The 19,594-nt window shown below is 46.4% G+C and overlaps 1 protein-coding gene across 2 annotated transcripts in view; it reads right to left on the bottom strand.

Moving 5' to 3' along the window:
• Positions 1-318: 318 nt before the first annotated feature.
• The window catches only part of LOC126248017 (ras-related protein Rab-4B), a 111,616-nt gene continuing 92,340 nt past the window's right edge, over positions 319-19,594 (bottom strand). For both annotated transcript variants that reach the window (XM_049948601.1, XM_049948602.1), the window contains one exon: positions 319-2,476. In XM_049948601.1, coding sequence (XP_049804558.1) covers positions 2,364-2,476 — 113 coding nt within the window. In that variant the 3' untranslated portion in view covers positions 319-2,363. The remainder of the gene's footprint in view (positions 2,477-19,594) is intronic.

Here is a 19,594-nt window from a genome sequence, read left to right on the forward strand (position 1 = left end):
TACATGTATTATTATTTTCCTCCTCTGTTGAATTTTCAAGTTGGCAAGTTAAAATTTCACCTGGAAAAAAATCTGCTGAAACAAGTTTCTAAGTCCCAAATCTGCAAATCTGTAATCACTCGAATGAGGCTGTACACAAATGAAAGACCAAATTAGATGTATGTAAATGCAATACAAGTGATCCAACTTCTAAATTTAGGATTCTCTCTCTCTCTCTCTCTCTCTCTCTCTCTCTCTCTCTCACTCACACACACACACACACACACACACACACACACACACACACACACCACTTGTAAGTAAAAAATTGACTATCAGTATGTCTCAAATTTGAGTTTATTCAGATTGGTGAGTTGCATGTGTTTATGGCAGTTTTGTTACAATATGTTCACACCTGGTACAATTAATTAAAAATAAATTGCCAAATCACAGTGTGATTTGGATTCCATGACTAACAACCCTCCATGTTTCTTGTCGAAAAGTGGACTTTAGCTGGAGCCAGTAACAGGGACACTATAATGTCTTTAACAGGACCACGATGATTAAAACGCACATTTACATTTTCAGGGATAGCTTTACAGACAGGCACATTAATCTGACAGCAGTGGCTGGTTCCCAATAAATGTTTTATTTCAACTAACAGCTTTTTATTATATGTAAAATTGCTTTACAAATTGAAGAGTGTCAGTTTTTTTAAATTTGAAATCAATAAATTAATGCACAATATAAATATTTTTAAAGATAATCGGAAGCTGTGATTTTATTCATTTGGTCTTATAGTCTAATTTCTTAAGAGCTTTTATTTTATTTTTACTGGTTTAAATTCAAAATGTTCGGCTTGTAATAAAATGCATGTAGCACCACTATAATTCCATACACGTGCAGGAAAAGTCAACAGATTTCAACTGATAATTCCTGTTTTAAAACAGGTTGTGAATTTGAATGAGAATTGTTTTCTTTCATAAAGATATACATTCTGTTTAACTAGTAATAGTTGTCACCAGGCTTTCAGAGACCACAATAATCAAAGAGGATTGAAATGTGAATTTGTGACAACTGAAATACAGGAATTGAGTACATTAAATATTTTACATGATATGTAACTTATCCAGTAATTTTAAGGAATGGTTAAGCAAGCTGGCTGCCTACATTACTTAGTGCACAGCTCTTTTTTTATGTTGTTAGTATTCTACAATAGTTGTCTATTTGAACATACATTTGAAATAACACCATACATTTTCTTAGATGATAATTGGTGTTTCCAAGAGGAGGTCACTTGCTGATTCTATATACACTTTTTTTCGGCTATATAAATGTAGTTATGTCCTAAAAGTCTCTATGATTACATTCCTGGCTAAAAGTCTAATTGCAGCCAAGTTCTGGTGCTACGTTTAAGACATCTCACTTAAACGTGTATTTTGACCTGTTATGTATCCAAAATTCATTCACTGCTCATTGCCTTGTCCTACACACGTAACATTGGAACTAACAACCAAATTCAACAGTTTTAACTGTTCTTCAGAGGCAACGATGTGTTAACAGCTCCAAGTTTCATTTTACTACATATATGATTTGTAGAAGTCATATTTTTATGTATGGACAAAATGATTTAAATGTCAGTTAATGACAATAGTGACTCTGCAGTGTAATAAATGGATATCTGACCATACAAGTATGGGTTGACGTATGTCATTAGTATCTGTACTTTTTAATAAACAAGTAAGTATAAATGAGAATAGTTTTGATGTCTGATTTAATTTACTATGTAGTAGTATATTTACTAAAATAGATATTTTTCAACTTAGTTGTACACAATGCAATGTCAGCAGAAGTTATGTTTAAATCATTAGATCCTTATAGTAAACACAAGGTGAGAAAAAGTAATGGAAGAATATCTTACCATTTAGCTTGTATTTGGAATAAAATGTAATTTCAGTTGCATAGAGTTTTGAATGAACATAACTTTAGTATTTTATAAAATGTTTTCTGTGAATTAAACCTTTAAGTACCATAAGGCATTGTCATACAATTTTTTTTTTAAGTACAACTACATTCATCACTTATTTTAGATTACAGGAAATGATTTCCCTTATATGTTATTTTGAGATTCTTGTGCCACATGATACCTTCTCTTAAGTCATTTGGCCAGTGACTAATACAGCAAACTTTGTTTATGGCATTAGTGTAATCTATTAATTTTATATTTGTTACAAATATTCTATAGTATTCTATATATGCAATATATAGCTTTTATTATAAACATAAATCAAACCTCAGCATGCATTATGATTCACATTTTAAAACAACAACAATTCACTGAATTCTCAATGAAAAATATTTATCACAAAACAGACACATTCTGTTCACATGCGGCAAATACAATCGGGTGGTCGCCTGTTGCTCTCTCTGTGGAGTCGGCGAGTGGTACTGTCTCCAAACTGTATTCCTGAGCCAATTCTTTCTGGATCCACTTCCCCTGAAAAAGTGTTAATTCAATATGCTATCTGCCAAAATTTTCTCTCTCTCTCAAAGTTATCTGTTCATTCTTCTGAGTCTGTAGTACTTTCATTAATTGAACTTAAGCAGTGGTACAAGGATTCACATACCTCCGGAAGGTAGACCTACCCCTGGGCATACGTGAAGATATCTCAACAGGTATGACAAACTTAAAATAAGCAATATACATATTCATTTAATTATGCACTAAATATACATTCTCCTTTTCATGATTTAAAACTGATTAATATATTGCTGTGGATTAAGTCATTAATGCAATTAACATCCAGTTAAGCTGATGCATCACTGGGGATACAAAACTGAGTATGAAAGTGGTATGTGAAGAAGAAAGAAATACTGACATTTTTCCAACTGTCTGCATTCTGTTTCACTGAAAAGGTGTGAGGATGTCCATTAATTAAAAATAATTTGAATCTAGTCTTTAAACACTTATTCAGCCACCTATTTGTGTAGAAGGTAAATATATTGTGCAGAAAATTATATTACTTTTTATTTGCATACAAATCATACCCATGCACACAAACCTGTTTACATTTGACAGCCTTTGAAAAATAGCAGGTATAGTATTTCACAGACATGAAGTATTATTCACATTCACACATTGGTGCTTAAGTCTCACAGTTAAGCCTATCTTGAGCCATCACTGTAAACAGTCTGCAACCACATTTGCACCGCTCTGGACAGCTGGGAGCAACAATTGAAGTCTCCTGGTCCCCAACACATTCAATTCGAAGTTGAAATATTTGATTGTTTTACCACCGTGAAATCATTGTTGACTACGGCACTCGTCGTCTCCTGTCCTCACTGTTGTTCTGATATTTGCTTTTTACTGAGTGCCAATAAGTAGCTTTTAGTTCGGTTCTTCATCCACACTCATGAATAGGCATTTACTTAAAATAGCAAACTTAAGTGTCTGGATCAGAATGCCTGAATACCCAGTAGCATGGGATTGGAAAAATCATATGACTGGATTATAAGTGGTTGGTTGGGGACCAAACTACTAGGTCATCAGTCCCTCCATCGTCGGACAGACTAGTCTATGTGACAGTACATTAGAGATGGTTGGTTGGTTTAAAAGAGGGGGACAGGGACCAAACTACGCGGTCATCGGTCGCTTGTTCCTAATAAAACAATGCCACAAGTGTGAGAATAAAACAGGTGAGACATAGAACAAAATGGAAAGAAAGAAAGAAACGAACACTGAAAGGAACAAAACAGGACAAGAAAACAACAGAGAGATGCAAAAAACAGTTAGAAGAGAGTAAAACAAGAAAGCAGATTCCAGTGGCTGGCCAACCACAGAAATAAGAAGGAAAAGCCAGCCACTCTGCAACACATTAAAACCTCCACCCTAAAACCTATAGGGTGGAGGACACAGAGGGACAAAGGACATGCGTTAAAATGCAGATAAAATGATAAAACCCACCCTCACAGATGGAATGTAAAACCAAATCAGATGATGAGGCGTTGTCTGCTAAAATCAATGAAAACGAGTCTGGCAACCAAAGGTGAAGTCTCAGGACAGCCAAAGAAGGACAGAGCAGAAGAATATGGGTCACTGTCAACAGGGTGCCACACCGACACTGAGGTGGGTCTTCACAGCACAGGAGGTCCCTGCGATAGGCCCTCATTGAGGACTTCCACACATTTGTGGTCCCATTAATGGCTCTTAAGTTTGTTCTGCATAATGATATTTTGTCATTCCATTTCCCAAAGCTGAAAAACCTTGCAGTGTAATAACGAACGCAGGTCAGTTGCAGGGATGCCCATCTCCAGAAGTGGTTTCCATGTAGCCTGTTTGGCCAGCCTGTCAGCAAGTTCATTTCCTGGGATTCCGACGTGACCAGGGGTCCAGACGAACACCACTGAATGACTGGACCATTCCAGGGCATAGACGGACTCCTGGAAGGACGCTACCAAAGGATGACGAGGGTAGCACTGGTCGATAGTTTTCAGGCTGCTCAAGGAGTCAGTACATAAAAGGAAAAGACCCCCCAGGGGCATGAACAGAGATACTGAAGTGCACAAGAAATGGCTACATACTCTGCAGCCATCAGGTAAGGAATGCTGTTCAATATGGCCGCCGTCAACATAGGCAAAGCCTACATGACCATCAGTCATTGAGCCATCAGTGTAAACCACTTCAGAGCCCCGGATGACTTCAAGAATCAAGAGGAAGTAACAGTGGAGAGCCGCAGGGTTAACGGAGTCCTTATGGCCACGTGACAGGTCCAGACGAAGATGCGGCCAAGACATATGTGAATGGATCGCAAGTAGAGGGGGTAAAGTGAAGGACTCCAGTTTAGAGAGAAGGGACCGCACACAAACCGCAATCATTAGCCCAGACCTGGGCCACTGATGTGGGAGATGGACTGCCGCAGGCAGGAAAAGGAGACAGCAATTCGTATGCTCAGGAGAACTATGAATGTGTGCTGCATAACTGGCGAGCAGTTGCACACGTCTGATCTGCAATGGAGGGACCCCAGCCTCCACCAGTACGCTGGTCACCAGACTCCTCCTAAAGCTCCTGTCGCTAGTCGAACCCTGCAGTGGTGCACAGGGTCGAGTAAATGCAATGCTGAGGGCACTGCCAAACCATAAACCACACTCCCACAGTCAATTCGGACTTTTTTTTTTTTTGGGCGCAAAACTGCTATGGTCATTAGCGCCCGGTCTGTGGCTTAGGAAACGGTAAAAAACGAAAATGGAAGGCAGCAGCAATGGGAACGAAACTCAAAAAATTGGAGAAACTAAAAGCAGAAGGAAAGCTTAAAAATCCACTACAGAAAGGAATTGGTTGTCCCCAGAAAGAGCTTCAAATGACTGACGTCATCTCACTGGCACTAATGAACTCGAGAACGCGATCGGCCGAGCACGTGTCATCCGCTAAAATGGACGATATATCAGGCGACAGCTGTAGACGGGCGCGTAACGGAGTAAAATAGGGGCACTCAATTAAAAGGTATCTTACCGTCCACAGATGAGAGCAGTGGGGACAGAGTGGGGGAGGATCGCCACTTAAAAGATGTCGATGGCTAAAAAGACAGTGCCCTATCCGGAGTCTAGTTAAAATTAGCTCCTCCCGACGACGCGTTCGGGAGGAAGAGGTCCAAGCACAGGGAAGAGCTTTCACGTCCCGCAATTTATTATGGGGAAGTGTCGACCAATGTGCGTGCCATAAAAGAACAACACAACGACATAAAACACTCCGTAGATCGGCGAAGGGAATCGATCGAATAGCTGGCCGAAGAAGAAAGACTGCAGCCTTGGCCGCTATATCGGCTGCCTCATTGCCACAGATACCAACATGTCCTGGGAGCCAGAGGAATGCCACACACAGAGACGCCCCCCAAATGGAGCAAGTGGAGGCAGTCCTGAATCCGGTGGACCAGAGGGTGGACAGGGTACAGAGCTTGGAGACTGAGTAGAGAGCTGAGAGAATCTGAACAGATAACATACTGTATCTGCTGATGGCGGCGGATGTAGTGGACAGCCTGGAGAACAGCGTAAAGCTCCGCAGTATAAACCGAACACTGGTCGGGAAGCCGAAATCGATTTGGGGTGTCACCAACAATATAGGCACTCCCTACACCTAATGATGTTTTCGAGCCATCAGTGTAAATAAATGTGGCTTCCTTCATTTGTGCACATAGAGCATCAAATGCCCGACGATAAACAAGTGAAGGGGTACCATCGTTGGAGAATTGACAAAGGTCACGGAGCAGGCAGATCCGGGGACGGAGCCAAGGCGGTACTGTGCCCCAAGTTGTCAAGAAGGTTTTAGGAAAGCGGAAGGAAAGAGAATGGAGCAGTTGACGGAAGAGGACTCCCGGTGGTAGTAGGGAGGAAGGGCGGCCTGCATACCCTACATCCAAGGAGGCATCGAAAAAAATGTCATGGGCCGGATTAGCAGGCATGTAAGACAGATGGCTAGCATAACGACTCAGAAGGACAGCTCGCTGATTGGACAGCGGAGGTTCAGCAGTCTCAGCATAGAGGCTTTCCACAGGGCTGGTGTAAAAAGCTCCAGACACTAAACGTAATCCACGGTGGTGGATAGAGTGGAGACGCCGAAGAATAGACGGCCGAGCAGAGGAGTAAACTATGCTTCCATAGTCCAATTTCGAGCGCACTAAGGCGCGATAGAGGTGGAGAAGGACCACTCGGTCCGCTCCCCGGGAGGTACCATTCAGGACATGGAGGGTGTTGAGGGATCGCAGACAGTGAGCCGAAAGATAGGAAACGTGGGAGGACCAGCACAGTTTTCTGTCAAACATAAGACCCAAGAATCTAGCGACGTCCGGAAACGGAAGGTTGACAGGTCCTAGATGTAAGGAGGGTGGAAGAAACTCCTTACGTCGCCAAAAATTAACACAAACGGTCTTACTGGGAGAAAAATGGAAGCCGGTTTCGATGCTCCAAGAGTGGAGGCGATCGAGACATCCTTGAAGACGTCGTTCAAGAAGGCTGGTCCGTTGAGAGCTGTAGTAGATTGCAAAATCATCCACAAAGAGGGAGCCTGAGACATCAGGAAGGAGACAATCCATAATCGGATTTATGGCAATGGCAAACAGTACAACACTCAGCACGGAGCCCTGGGGTACCCCGTTTTCTTGGGAGAAAGTACGGGAGAGAGTGGTGTTCACCCGCACTCTAAATGTGAGCTCTGCCATAAATTCATGAAGAAAAAGGGGCAGCCGACCTCGAAAGCCCCAAGAGAACAGTGTGCGGAGGATGCCTGTCCTCCAACAGGTATCATATGCTCTCTCCAGATCAAAAAATATTGCTACTGTTTGGTGTTTCCGGAGAAAATTGTTCATGATATAAGTGGAGAGAGCAACAAAATGGTCAACTGCAGAACGATGCTTTCGGAAACCGCATTGGGCAGGTGTTAAAAGACTGCGGGACTCCAGCCACCAAGCTAAACGGCAATTCACCATACGCTCCAAAACCTTACATACACTACTCGTGAGAGAAATGGGGCGATAGCTAAAGGGGAGATGTTTATCCTTTCCAGGTTTCGGAACAGGAACGACGATAGCTTCCCGCCATCGTCTGGGAAAAGTACTATCGGTCCAAATTCGATTATAAAGGCGAAGGAGGTAATGCAGACTATGGTATGATAAATGCAGCAACATTTGGATGTGGATACCATTCGGTCCTGGGGCAGAGGAGCGAGAAGAAGAGAGTGCATGTTGGAGTTCCTGCATGGAGAAAACAGTATTGTAGCTTTCGCGATTTTGAGAGGAGAAAGCAAGAGGTCGCACTTCCGCTGCACGTTTCTTCAAGAGAAACGCTGGCGGATAATTTGAAGAGCTCGAAATCTCAGCAAAGTGTTGACCCAATGAGTTAGAAATTGCGACGGGGTCCACTAATGTATCATGTGCGACAGTGAGCCCAGAGACCGGGGAGAAACTAGGCGTGCCTGAGAACCGTCGAATCCGACTCCAAACTTCCGAGGAGGGAGTGAAGGTGTTAAATGAGCTAGTAAAGAATTTCCAGCTTGCCTTCTTGCTATCGCGGATGACACGACGGCATTGCACTCGGAACTGTTTATAGCGGATACAGTTGTCCAAAGTAGGATGGTGGCGGAAAATGCGAAGAGCACGTCGCCGCTCACGTATTGCGTCACGGCATGCCGCGTTCCACCAAGGAACTGGGGCGCGCCAGGGCAATGCGGAGGTGCGTGTATTGAACGTTCTGCAGCTGTAAGAATAACGCCTGTAATATGTGTGACCTCATCGTCGATGCTAGGAAAGTGACGGTCGTCGAATGTCGCTAGAGACGAAAAAAGTGTCCAATCGGCTTCGCCAAACTTCCAGCGTCGCGGGCGCATATATGGCAGTTGAGGCTGCAGTCTAAGGACACATGGAAAGTGGTCACTCGAGTGTGTATCATCAAGGGCGAACCATTCGAAGCGCCGAGCTAGCGGAACAGTACCGACCGAAAGGTCCAAATGAGAGAAATTTGTCGTGGAGGCAGACAAAAATAGGGTCCCCAGTGTTGAGGCAAACTAGATCCGCCTGGTGGAAGACGTCTAGCAATAGTGAGCCACGCGGACAAGGATGTGGAGATCCCCAAAGCGGGTGGAAGCTGACCAAGAAGATGAAGATCAGCTCGTGCCATTGGTGTGGACGATGGAATGTATACAGTACAAAGAGAAAAGGTATATTCAGGAAGGGAAAGACGGACAGCGACAGCTTGGAAGGAAGTGTTTAAGGGGATTGGGTGATAATGGAGAGTATCATGGAGAAGAATCATGAGTCCTCCATTTGCTGGAGTGCCTTCAACAGAGGGGAGATCAAATCGGACGGACTGAAAATGGGGGGGAACAAAGCGGTCATGGGGACGCAGCTTTGTTTCCTGAAGACAGAAGATGACCGGCGAGTAGGATCGTAAGAGGATCGACAATTCATCCCGATTGGCTCGAAGGCCGCGGATATTCCAGTGGATAATGGACATAGGGTGAACAGAAAATGGAGGAATGTGACCAAGGTTGCCGTCAACTCAGCGACTGCTCAGAGCTTGCGACCGACAGCATGGAATGGCATTCAGCCGAAGGCAGAAGATCCTGATCCATAGGTTGTTCAGGAGCAGCTCCTGCCACCAGCGATCGGCAGGTTGATCGGCCGCCAGCAGTGCACCTCGGCGACACAGAAGATGGCCGAGGGCGATTACCGCCAGGTGGTGCTGTAGATGAGACACGCCTTGGCAGAGAAGGAGATGAACTGGGTTTCTTACTAGCCTTCTTGGAAACATGATGTTTAGATGAAGGAGGAACCGATGGTTGTGAAGTTGGGGTACGTAAAAAAATCTTCACGAGTATGCTCTTTTTTCGAAGTCTTGGTGTCTGACTTTTGGGCTCGAGATTTAGCAGAACCTGATGAAGGGTGAGCCATAGAGTGAGCAGGCAAAAGTGGGGAGGTTGAACGGGCGATCTTTGCGCTGGCCGATCTGACGACCGTGGCACTAAAGGTGAGGTCACAAGTCTGCGTGGCCGCCTCCTTTGTTGGCCGAGGAGAGGCAAGGACAGTGCTGTATTTTCCTGTCTGAGGCACGGTGGGCTGTCGACTGGCGAATAATTTTCGAGCAGCAAAGGTCGACACCTTTTTCTTCACTCTGATTTCCTGAATGAGCTTTTTGTCTTTAAAAATGGGGCAATCTCGAGAGGAAGCAGCGTGGTCACCCATACAGTTGATGCAACGAGGGGATGGAGGTGGACAAGCACCCTCATGGGCATCCTTGCCACACGTAACACATTTGGCCGGATTGGAACAGGACTGGCTGGTGTGATTGAACCACTGACACCGATAGCAACGCACAGGGTTTGGGACGTAAGGGCAAAAGGAAATTATCTCATAGCCTGCTTTGATTTTCGATGGGAGTTGAACTTTGTCAAATGTCAAGAAGACAGTACGGGTTGGAATGATGTTCGTGTCAACCCTTTTCATGACTCTATGAACAGCCGTTACGCACTGGTCAGACAGGTAGTGTTGAATTTCCTCGTCGGACAATCCGTCGAGGGAGCGTGTATAAATGACCCCACGTGATGAATTTAAAGTACGGTGCAGTTCCACCCGGACAGGGAAGGTGTGTAGCAGTGAAGTACGCAGCAATTTTTGTGCCTGGATGGCACTGACTGTTTCTAACAACAAGGTGCCATTTCGTAATCTGGAACAAGACTTTACAGGACCTGCAATTGCGTCGACAACTTTCTGAATAATGAAAGGGTTGACCGTAGAGAAGTCGTGACCTTCGTCAGACTGAGAAACAACAAGGAACTGTGGCAACGATGGAAGGGCTGTCTGTGGCTGAGAATGATTGAACTTACGCTTGTGAGCTGACATAGTAGAAGATGAGGAAACCATTGCGAAAGTATCCCCCATGATTACCGGCGTCTCCGATGGCGCGCTCCTTCCTTGTGGGGCCCCCCCTCTGAGGGCACTCCCGCCTTATGTGATTGTTCACACCTCCCGCCAAACGGACGGAGGGACCAATCGGCACTTTTGGAAGGTATCAGCTCGGGTAATCACCCCTCCCTGGGCCTGGCCGGTACCAGGGGGTACGTACGTGTCCTACCTGTCTACCCGGGGCGGGGAATTATGCGTTACCCCGTCACCGGAAATGCGTGGGTCGGCCGTCAGACACGCACAGGGAGGAAAAAAGAGAAAGGGAAAGGAAAGGAGAGAGGTCTCAAACACCGCAGCGGAGAAACGGGCAAAGAGAAGAGGTAAGCAAAAGAGAAGGACAAGGGAAGGATGAAGACTTGCAAGCGGAGAAAGCAAAGAATTTGTTACAGCTTCAAGCGTCCGTCTCCAGATGTAGGCACAAAACATACTCCCAGAGGGGGAGAAAGGGAAGGAAAGAGGCGGAGGTGAGGGGGGGGGGGGGGGGCGCGAAGATGGGGGATGGGGAAGGATGCGGAAAGGGAGGGTATGCAGCCCGGAAAGGAAGGAAGGCCACATTAGCTCAGGGTGCCGTGCTCACTACGCACGTATCCACAAAAGAGTTGTGGACCCTCTGGGGGGGAATTCGGGACTGGACAAGGGCTTTGTAGAGCTGCAGCAGCGTAGAGCAATCTGCACCCCAATTGTTGTTGCTCAGGCAATGGAGGGCATTGAGGTGCTGCCAGCACTTCTGCTTGAGCTGAAGAAGATGAGGAAGCCAAGTCAACCAAGTGTCGAAAACCAGTCCTAAGAATCGATATGTCTCCACTACACTACAGTGAGTGGATCGTCATGAAGGTAAAGTTCTGGGTCCGGATGAATGGTATGCCACCGACAGAAGTGCAAGACGTCTGCATACAGAGAAGATGAGATGGATGGCCTGACAGCTGCTGCTAGACCATTAATGGCCACTAAAAAATAGACACACACTCAATACAGAGCCCTGCGGGACTCCATTCTTCTGGATATGGATGGAACAATGGGAGGCACCAACTTGGGCATGGAAAGTACTGAGCAACAGAAAGTTTCGGATAAAAATTGGGAGTGGGCCCCAGAGACCCCACTCATACAATGTGGCAAGGATATGATGTTGCCAGGTCGTGTCATATGCTTTTCATAAATCAAAAAAGACAGCAACCACGTGTTGGCATTTGGAAAAGGCTGTTCGGATGGCAGACTTGAGGGACACACGATTATCAGTGGTAGAGCGACCGTGGCGGAAGCCGCCCTGACAGAGCCAGTAAGCCACATGACTCCAGGACCCGACCCAACCCAACCGCCGACACACAATACGTTCCAGCAGTTTACAAAGAACGTTGGTGAGGGTGATGGGCCGATAGCTATCCACATCAAGTGTGTTTTTACTGGGTTTGAGCACCGGAATGATGGTGCTCTCCTGCCATTGCGATGGAAAGACGCCATCACACTAGATCCGGTTGAAGATGACGAGGAGATGTGGCTTGTAGTCAGATGAGAGATGTTTAATCATTTGGCTGTGGATCTGATCAGGCCCAGGAGCTGTGTCGGGGATTATGCAAGGGCACTGAAGAGCTCCCACTCTGTAAATGGGGAGTTATAGGATTCACTGTGGCGTGTAGTGAATAAGAGAACGTTCCCTTCCAGTCACCGTTTGAGAGTGTGAAAGGCTGGAGGGTAATTCTCCGATGCAGAGGCTTGAGCAAAGACTCGGCAATTGCGAACGCGTCAGTAAAGAACACACTATTTCTGGTCACACCGGGAACACCTTTTGGGGTCTGCAACCCAAAAAGACATTTGAACTTTGCCAAGACTTGGGAATGTGACGTATGGCACCCAATGATAGAGATGTATCTCTCCTAACACTCCTGCTTCCGTCGTTCAATAAGTAATTGCTTCAACGACTTCCGGCGACCACCAAGGGACGTTCTTACGACAGGGGCACCCTAATGAGCAATGGATCGTGTTTTCTGCTGCAGAAACAATTGTTGTAGTCACCTGCTCAACCATCACACTGATGTTACCATGTGGGGGAGATTCAATGGTGACAGCAGAGGTGAAAGTTTCCGAGTCCGCCTTGTTTAAAGCCCATCTGGGCAGGCGTCCGTGGGCCTGACGCTTGGTCAGTGACAGGAAGACAGGGAAGTGGTCACTATCACACAGGTCGTCATGTGCTCTCCAGTGGATAGATGGGAGAAGACCTGGGCTGCAAAGTGATAAATCAATGGCCGAGTAACTACCATGAGCCACACTGAAATGTGTGGCAGCCTCAGTATTTAAGAGGCAGAGGTCGAATTGAGGCAGTAAATTCTGGCATCTCTGCCTCCGCCAGTAAGCACGGTGTCACCCCACAAGGGGTTATGGGCATTAAAATCTCCCAAAAGTAGGAAAGGTTTAGGGAGTTGATCAATCAGTGCAGCTAACACATTCAGGGGTATTGCACCATCTGCGGAAAGATATACATTGCAGACTGTTATATCCTGCGTCGTCCTTGACAGCCACAGGTTCAAGAATGGTTTGAAGGGGTACAGTTTCACTACAGACTGAGTTTAGGACATAAACGCAAACTCCACCTGACACTCGATTATAGTCGGTATGGTTCCTCTAATATCCCTTATAGCCAACAGACGGCAGGGGTCTGCATTGCTAGGAACCAGGTTACCTGGAGGGCAATGCAGATAGCGTGTGTAAAACTTAACAGGGGAGGACTTCACTGGTTCAGTCTCCGGGACTGAAGATGAGTGTGAAGCCCTACGACCAGCTGCTTTTGGGCTCTTCAGCCACTGGCGGGTGTTGTTTCCTCACTAGCAGAAACCTGGGAAGGGAGTGACCCAAGGGACCCCTTGCTAGTGAGAGAAGCCAAAGAAGGCCTATCCTTCTCCAGTTTAGAAGTGGGGACGGACGTCCCTGATGGTTGGGGGGGGGGGGGGGGGGGGGAGTGTTGCTACCGAAGTAGGTGGCGCAGACGATGTCATACACACAGGATGCAGGTGTTCAAATTTTCTCTTAGCCTCAGTGTAGGTCAGTCGGTCCAGGGAGAATCCTGCAGTCTGGCGATCAAGGCGTTTGGTGCTCTCTGCAGTTGACACAGATGGTAGGTGGGGCACATGGAGTATTGGGATGCGATGGGGGGTCCGCAATCTTGACATGTGACGCTCTAAGTACAGCAGGAAGACATATGGCCGAACTTCCTGCACTTAAAGCACTGCATCAGGGGAGGGGCATAGGGTTTTACATCACAGCACTACACCATCACCCTGACTTTCTTGGGCAATGTATCACCCTTGAAGGCCAAGATGAAGGCACCGGTGGCAACCTGATTATCCCTCAGACCCTGGTGGACAAAATGTACACCTCGCCACTCTAAACTGGTGCGCAGCTCATCATCAGACTGTAAAAGAAGGTCCCTGTCAAATATGATACCCTGGACCATATTTAAGCTCTTATGGGGCCTGATGGTTACAGAAACATCCCTCAGGTTGTCACAAGCAGCTCCTGTAACTAGACAGAGGATGCTGTTTTGATCAAGACTGACCCAGATCTCATTTTGGACAAGCCCTCCACCTCCCTGAACTTGACCTCTAAATGCTCAACAAAAAGCTGAGGCTACATCGTCATGATAGATTCTCCATCAGCTCTTGAACATACAAGGTAACAGGGCAAATAAGATCCGCTGCCATCCTTAGCCTGACGTTCCTCCCATGGTGATGCCAGGGAGGGGAACGATTTGGGGTCATGCTTCTGTGCGTTGAATTGAGCTCGTGAATGCTTAGAGACTGTTGGTGTTTCACCACAATCAAGAGATGATGGACTACACATCATCGATTGTTATTTGCCCTGCTGCCACCCACTCTGACCAGGGGCCCTCCCCATGGGCACCACCCAGCCACAGCAAAGGCCACCTGGCATGATGGCCATTGCCAGGAGTCCCGGTACCCCAGGGGGATGGGCATCTACCCCTTGGCATACGTGGGGAGTTAATGGTGCAGGCATCAGTAGAGTGATCCCTGTGTGATTAGGGGGCTACAACCAATAGGGTACATGGTAGCCCCACCACAACGGACTGGCTACTGTGCTGGATATCTGGTGCAAAAAAGTCCGGGGTCATCGTTGACGCAGAAAGCGACACTGCATAGTCCATGGTGGAAAATGCACCCGGGAATGTGTCCTCACCCAAGAGATGGAGAATGGGTGGGACTTCAGTTTGACGATGAGAAAGTGGGCCAAAGATCTCAATGCATGATGGACACAATGCACCATGTAAGGGGCCATTCCCCAATTGGCTCGCTCTTCGGGACAATTTTGAAAAATGGAGGTCAAACCCTAGAGGGACTATCACATAAAGGCCGAAACATGTGAAATTCCTTTTAGTTGCCTCTTATGACAGGCAGGAATACCTCCTGCCTATTCTTACCCCCGGACCCGCAGGTGGGGGGGCATTACAGATGGCTACTGTCAAAAATCCAGGAGAAGAAAAGTAAGTTCTACCAAATCTGAATAATGCCTAGGTAAGGGACAGGGAAGAAGGGAGACATAGGAAGAAAAGCAGTTGAGGTGCCCATCTACGGAGCAGCAGGAAGGCCCTCGAAAGCATTGAGCAACGAAGGGACATAAACCATCCCCAGCCCCGACACACAAAGAGGTACACCACTCACAAATTGCTGCCTTGGAAAGACTATCAACACAGACAGGGCAAGAGAAGCACAAAGAGACAAAACGTGAACAAGTCTTCAGATGATGTGAGAGGGGGAAGAGTAGATAGGATGAGGATCAGGTAGGACCAGCTGCAGCCCGGTCTGGGCAGAAGTGGCAACAGAGTGTTCTGCCAACCTCTCAATGGGCCGATATGGTTAGGAGGCCTTCCCTTAAAGAGTGCTAGAAACCCCTTCACGAATAAAATGTAAAACTAAGTGAGCTGGAGATATTGTCTCCTAACACTGGGAGTAGTGATGAATCAGGGAGTTTCAAATGGTTCAAATGGCTCTGAGCACTATGGGACTCAACTGCTGAGGTCATTAGTCCCCTAGAACTTAGAACTAGTTAAACCTAACTAACCTAAGGACATCACAAACATCCATGCCCGAGGCAGGATTCGAACCTGCGACCGTAGCGGTCTTGCGGTTCCAGACTGCAGCGCCTTTAACCGCACGGCCACTTCGGCCGGCCAATCAGGGAGTTTATAAGTGTGTGTTGCAGGGTGGTAGGTTGACACAGTCCAGTAAAATGTGGACCACCGTCAAACGGGAACCATAATGACAGTGGGATGGGTCCTCACGATGGAGGAGATGACCATGAGTCAGCCAAGTATGGCTGATGCAGAGTTGGCAAAGGACAGTAGAGTACTTGCGAGAGACCTTCATGGAGGGCCTCTATAAATTCGTAGACTCCTTTACTCTCCATAGTTGTTTGGTGAATTCAGAGTGAGCCATTCCATATTCCAGATCGCTAAAACTTGATGGCATAATACCGATCTCAAGAGTCGGCCTACTGGTAGCCAGTTTGGCTTGGCTAATCAGCGACTTCATTCCCCGGAATCCCAACGTGGCCCAGGATCCTGACAAATGTCAGAGTCCACATTGTTCAAGGGCATACAGGGAATCCTGGATAGCCATGACCAAGGGACGGTAAGGGCTTGCAAACGGCTCAAGGAGTCACTGCAGATGGGAAAGGACTCACTGGTGCAGGAATGGATATGCTTGAGAGCAAGAGAGATGGCTACCAAGACTGCATTGAAAACATCATAGCCATCCGGCAAGTAGTGCAGTTCAGTATGTCCCACGTGAGTATTCGGGATGAATCAAGTCTTTCAGCCCTTGTGATAAGTCCTGATGAAACTGTGGCCAAGGGATGAACCACAGAGACATATGTGAGTGGGCCCAGAGGAGAGGTAAAGGAAACAACTGGAGTTCAGAGAGGAGGGATCGGATGCAGATTGCGATCATAAGCCCCAATCTGGGCCGCTGTTGCTCAATCTTTGGAAAGAGATGGCTTTAGTTTGGATGCTTAGGGGAGCTACAGACATGAGTAGCATAATTGACTAGCTGTTGTTGGCACCTGATCCACAATGGAGGGACCCCAGCCATCATGAGTAAGCTGTTCACAGGGCTAGTTCAAAAGGCTCCTGTTGCGAGTCAACCCTGCAGTCGTGTATCGATCCAGTATCCACAACGCTGAGGGCAATGCCGAACCACATGCCAGCCTACCATAATCAAGAAAGGGTTGAATCAGGGCTTTGTAATGCTGCAGAAGGATAGTGTGATCTGTGCCCCAGCTGCTGTTACCCAGGCAGTGAAGTATATTAAAGTGCAGATAGCACTTTTGCTTAAGCTGGTGAAGCTGGGGAATCCACATCAGCCGAGCATTGAAGACCAGTCCTCAAAAGCAATGAGTCTCCTTCACATCTACTCTACATCTACATATACATCCATACTCCGCAAGCCACCTGACGGTGTGTAGTGGAGGGTACCTTGAGGACCTCTATCAGTTCTCCCTTCTATTCCAGTCTCGTATTGTTCGTGGAAAGAAGGATTGTCAGTATGCCTCTGTGTGGGCTCTAATCTCTCTGATTTTATCCTCATGGTCTCTTCGCGAGATATACGTAGGAGGGAGCAATATACTGCTTGACTCCTTGGTGAAGGTATGTTCTCGAAACTTCAACAAAAGCCTGTACCAAGCTACTGAGCGTCTCTCCTGCAGAGTCTTCCACTGGAGTTTATCTATCATCTCCGTAACGCTTTCACGATTACTAAATGATCCTGTAACGAGGCGCGCTGCACTCCGTTGGATCTTCTCTATGTCTTCTATCAACCCTATCTGGAACGGATCCCACACTGCTGAGCAGTATTCAAGCAGTGGGCAAACAAGCGTACTGTAACCTACTTCCTTTGTTTTCGGATTGCATTTCCTTAGGATTCTTCCAATGAATCTCAGTCTGGCATCTGCTTTACCGATGATCAACTTTATATGATCATTCCATTTTAAATCACTCCTAATGCCTACTCCCAGATAATTTATGGAATTAACTGCTTCCAGTTGCTGACCTGATATATTGGAGCTAAATGATAAGGGATCTTTCTCTCTATGTATTCACAGCACATTACACTTGTCTACATTGAGATTCAATTGCCATTCCCTGCACCATGCGTCAATTCGCTGCAGATCCTCCTGCATTTCAGTACAATTTTCCATTGTTACAATCTCTTGATACACCACAGCATCATCCGCAAAAAGCCTCAGTGAACTTTTGATGTCATCCACAAGGTCATTTATGTATATTGTGAGTAGCAACGGTCCTACAACACTCCCCTGCAGCACATCTGAAATCACTCTTACTTCGGAAGACTTCTCTCCATTGAGAATGACATGCGTTCTGTTATCTAGGAACTCTTCAATCCAGTCACACAATTGGTCTGATAGTCCATATGCTCTTACTTTGTCCATTAAACGACTGTGCGGAACTGTATCGAACGCCTTGCGGAAGTCAAGAAACACGGCATCTACCTGTGAACCGGTGTCTATGGCCCTCTGAGTCTCGTGGACGAATAGCGCGAGCTGGGTTTCACACGATCGTCTTTTTTGAAACCCATGCTGATTCCTAAAGAGTAGATTTCTAGTCTCCATAAAAGTCATTATACTCGAACATAATACGTGTTACAAAATTCTACAACTGATCGACGTTAGAGATATAGGTCTATAGTTCTGCACATCTGTTCGATGTCCCTTCTTGAAAACGGGGATGACCTGTGCCCTTTTCCAATCCTTTGGAACGCTACGCTCTTCTAGAGACCTACGGTACACCGCTGCAAGAAGGGGGGGCAAGTTCCTCCGCGTACTCTGTGTAAAATCGAACTGGTATCCCATCAGGTCCAGCGGCCTTTCCTCTTTTGAGGGATTTTAATTGTTTCTCTATCCCTCTGTCGTCTATTTTGATATCTTCCATTTTGTCATCTGTGCGACAATATAGAGAAGGAACTACAGTGCAGTCTTCCTCTGTGATCCACCTACCGCTTTGACATAAGACCAAAATTTCTTAGGATTTTCTGCCAAGTCAGTACATAGAACTTTACTTTCAAATTCATTGAACGCCTCTCGCATAGCCCTCCTCACACTACATTTCGCTTTGCGTAATTTTTGTTTGTCTGCAAGGCTTTGGCTATGTTTATTTGGTTATTAAAGTACAGTTATGGTTGTGGGTGAAAGGCACAACATCGACAGAAGTGCACGATGCGAGTCTTGGCAGCTGAAAACCGAAAGCCATGGGCAATTCCCCATGCCCATGCCTTTTATATGGTGCCTTGCAGTTCACATTCAGTGACATCCCCACCAGAGGAGCAGTAGTAGAGGCAAAAGTCTTCAGCATACAAGGAGCGTGATACTGAGGACCCCACAGCTGCTGCTAGACCATTGATAGCTGGTACATAGAGGGTGACACACTGTACAAAGCCCTATGGGACCCCATTCTCTTGGATATGGCGTGAGCTGTGGGTGGCATCAACTTCAACATGGAAGATATGATGAGACATGAATTTCAGTAGTGGAACAGTCTTGGCAAAATCCACCCTGGGAAGCAGCCAGTAGACCTAGAGACTCAAGGAGCTACTAGCTCACCACTCTTTCAAGGCACATACAGAGAACAATGGTGAGATGAATTGGGCAATAACTGTCCAACTCTAGAAGGTGCTTACCCAATTCCAGTACTGGGACCATGATACTTTCTTGGCACTGCTATGGGAACTCACCCTCGCTCCAGATGCGATTAAGAATGGGAAGGATATGATACTTACAATCCACCAATAGGTGTTTGAACATTTAGTTGTGGATGCAGTCTGGCCCTGAGGCAGTATCAGGGGAGTGGGCTAGGACACTGACAAATTCCAACTTGCTGAATGAAGCATTATAGGATTCCAGATGGCGTGTAGTAAAAGATAACTACTTTCACTCCACTTACTGTTTTAGGACGTGGAAGGCAGATCGATAATTCTCAGATGCAGAGGCTTGAGCATAACACAGAGCAAAATGTTTGGTGACAGCATCTGGGTCAGTGCAGACAGTCCCATTGAATGTAATACATCTACATCTATATTTATACTCCGCAAGCCACCCAATGGTGTGTGGCGGAGGGCACTTTATGTGCCACTGTCATTACCTCCCTTTCC

This window comes from Schistocerca nitens, chromosome 3 (assembly GCF_023898315.1).
Source record: "Schistocerca nitens isolate TAMUIC-IGC-003100 chromosome 3, iqSchNite1.1, whole genome shotgun sequence".
NCBI classification, from domain to species: domain Eukaryota; kingdom Metazoa; phylum Arthropoda; class Insecta; order Orthoptera; family Acrididae; genus Schistocerca; species Schistocerca nitens.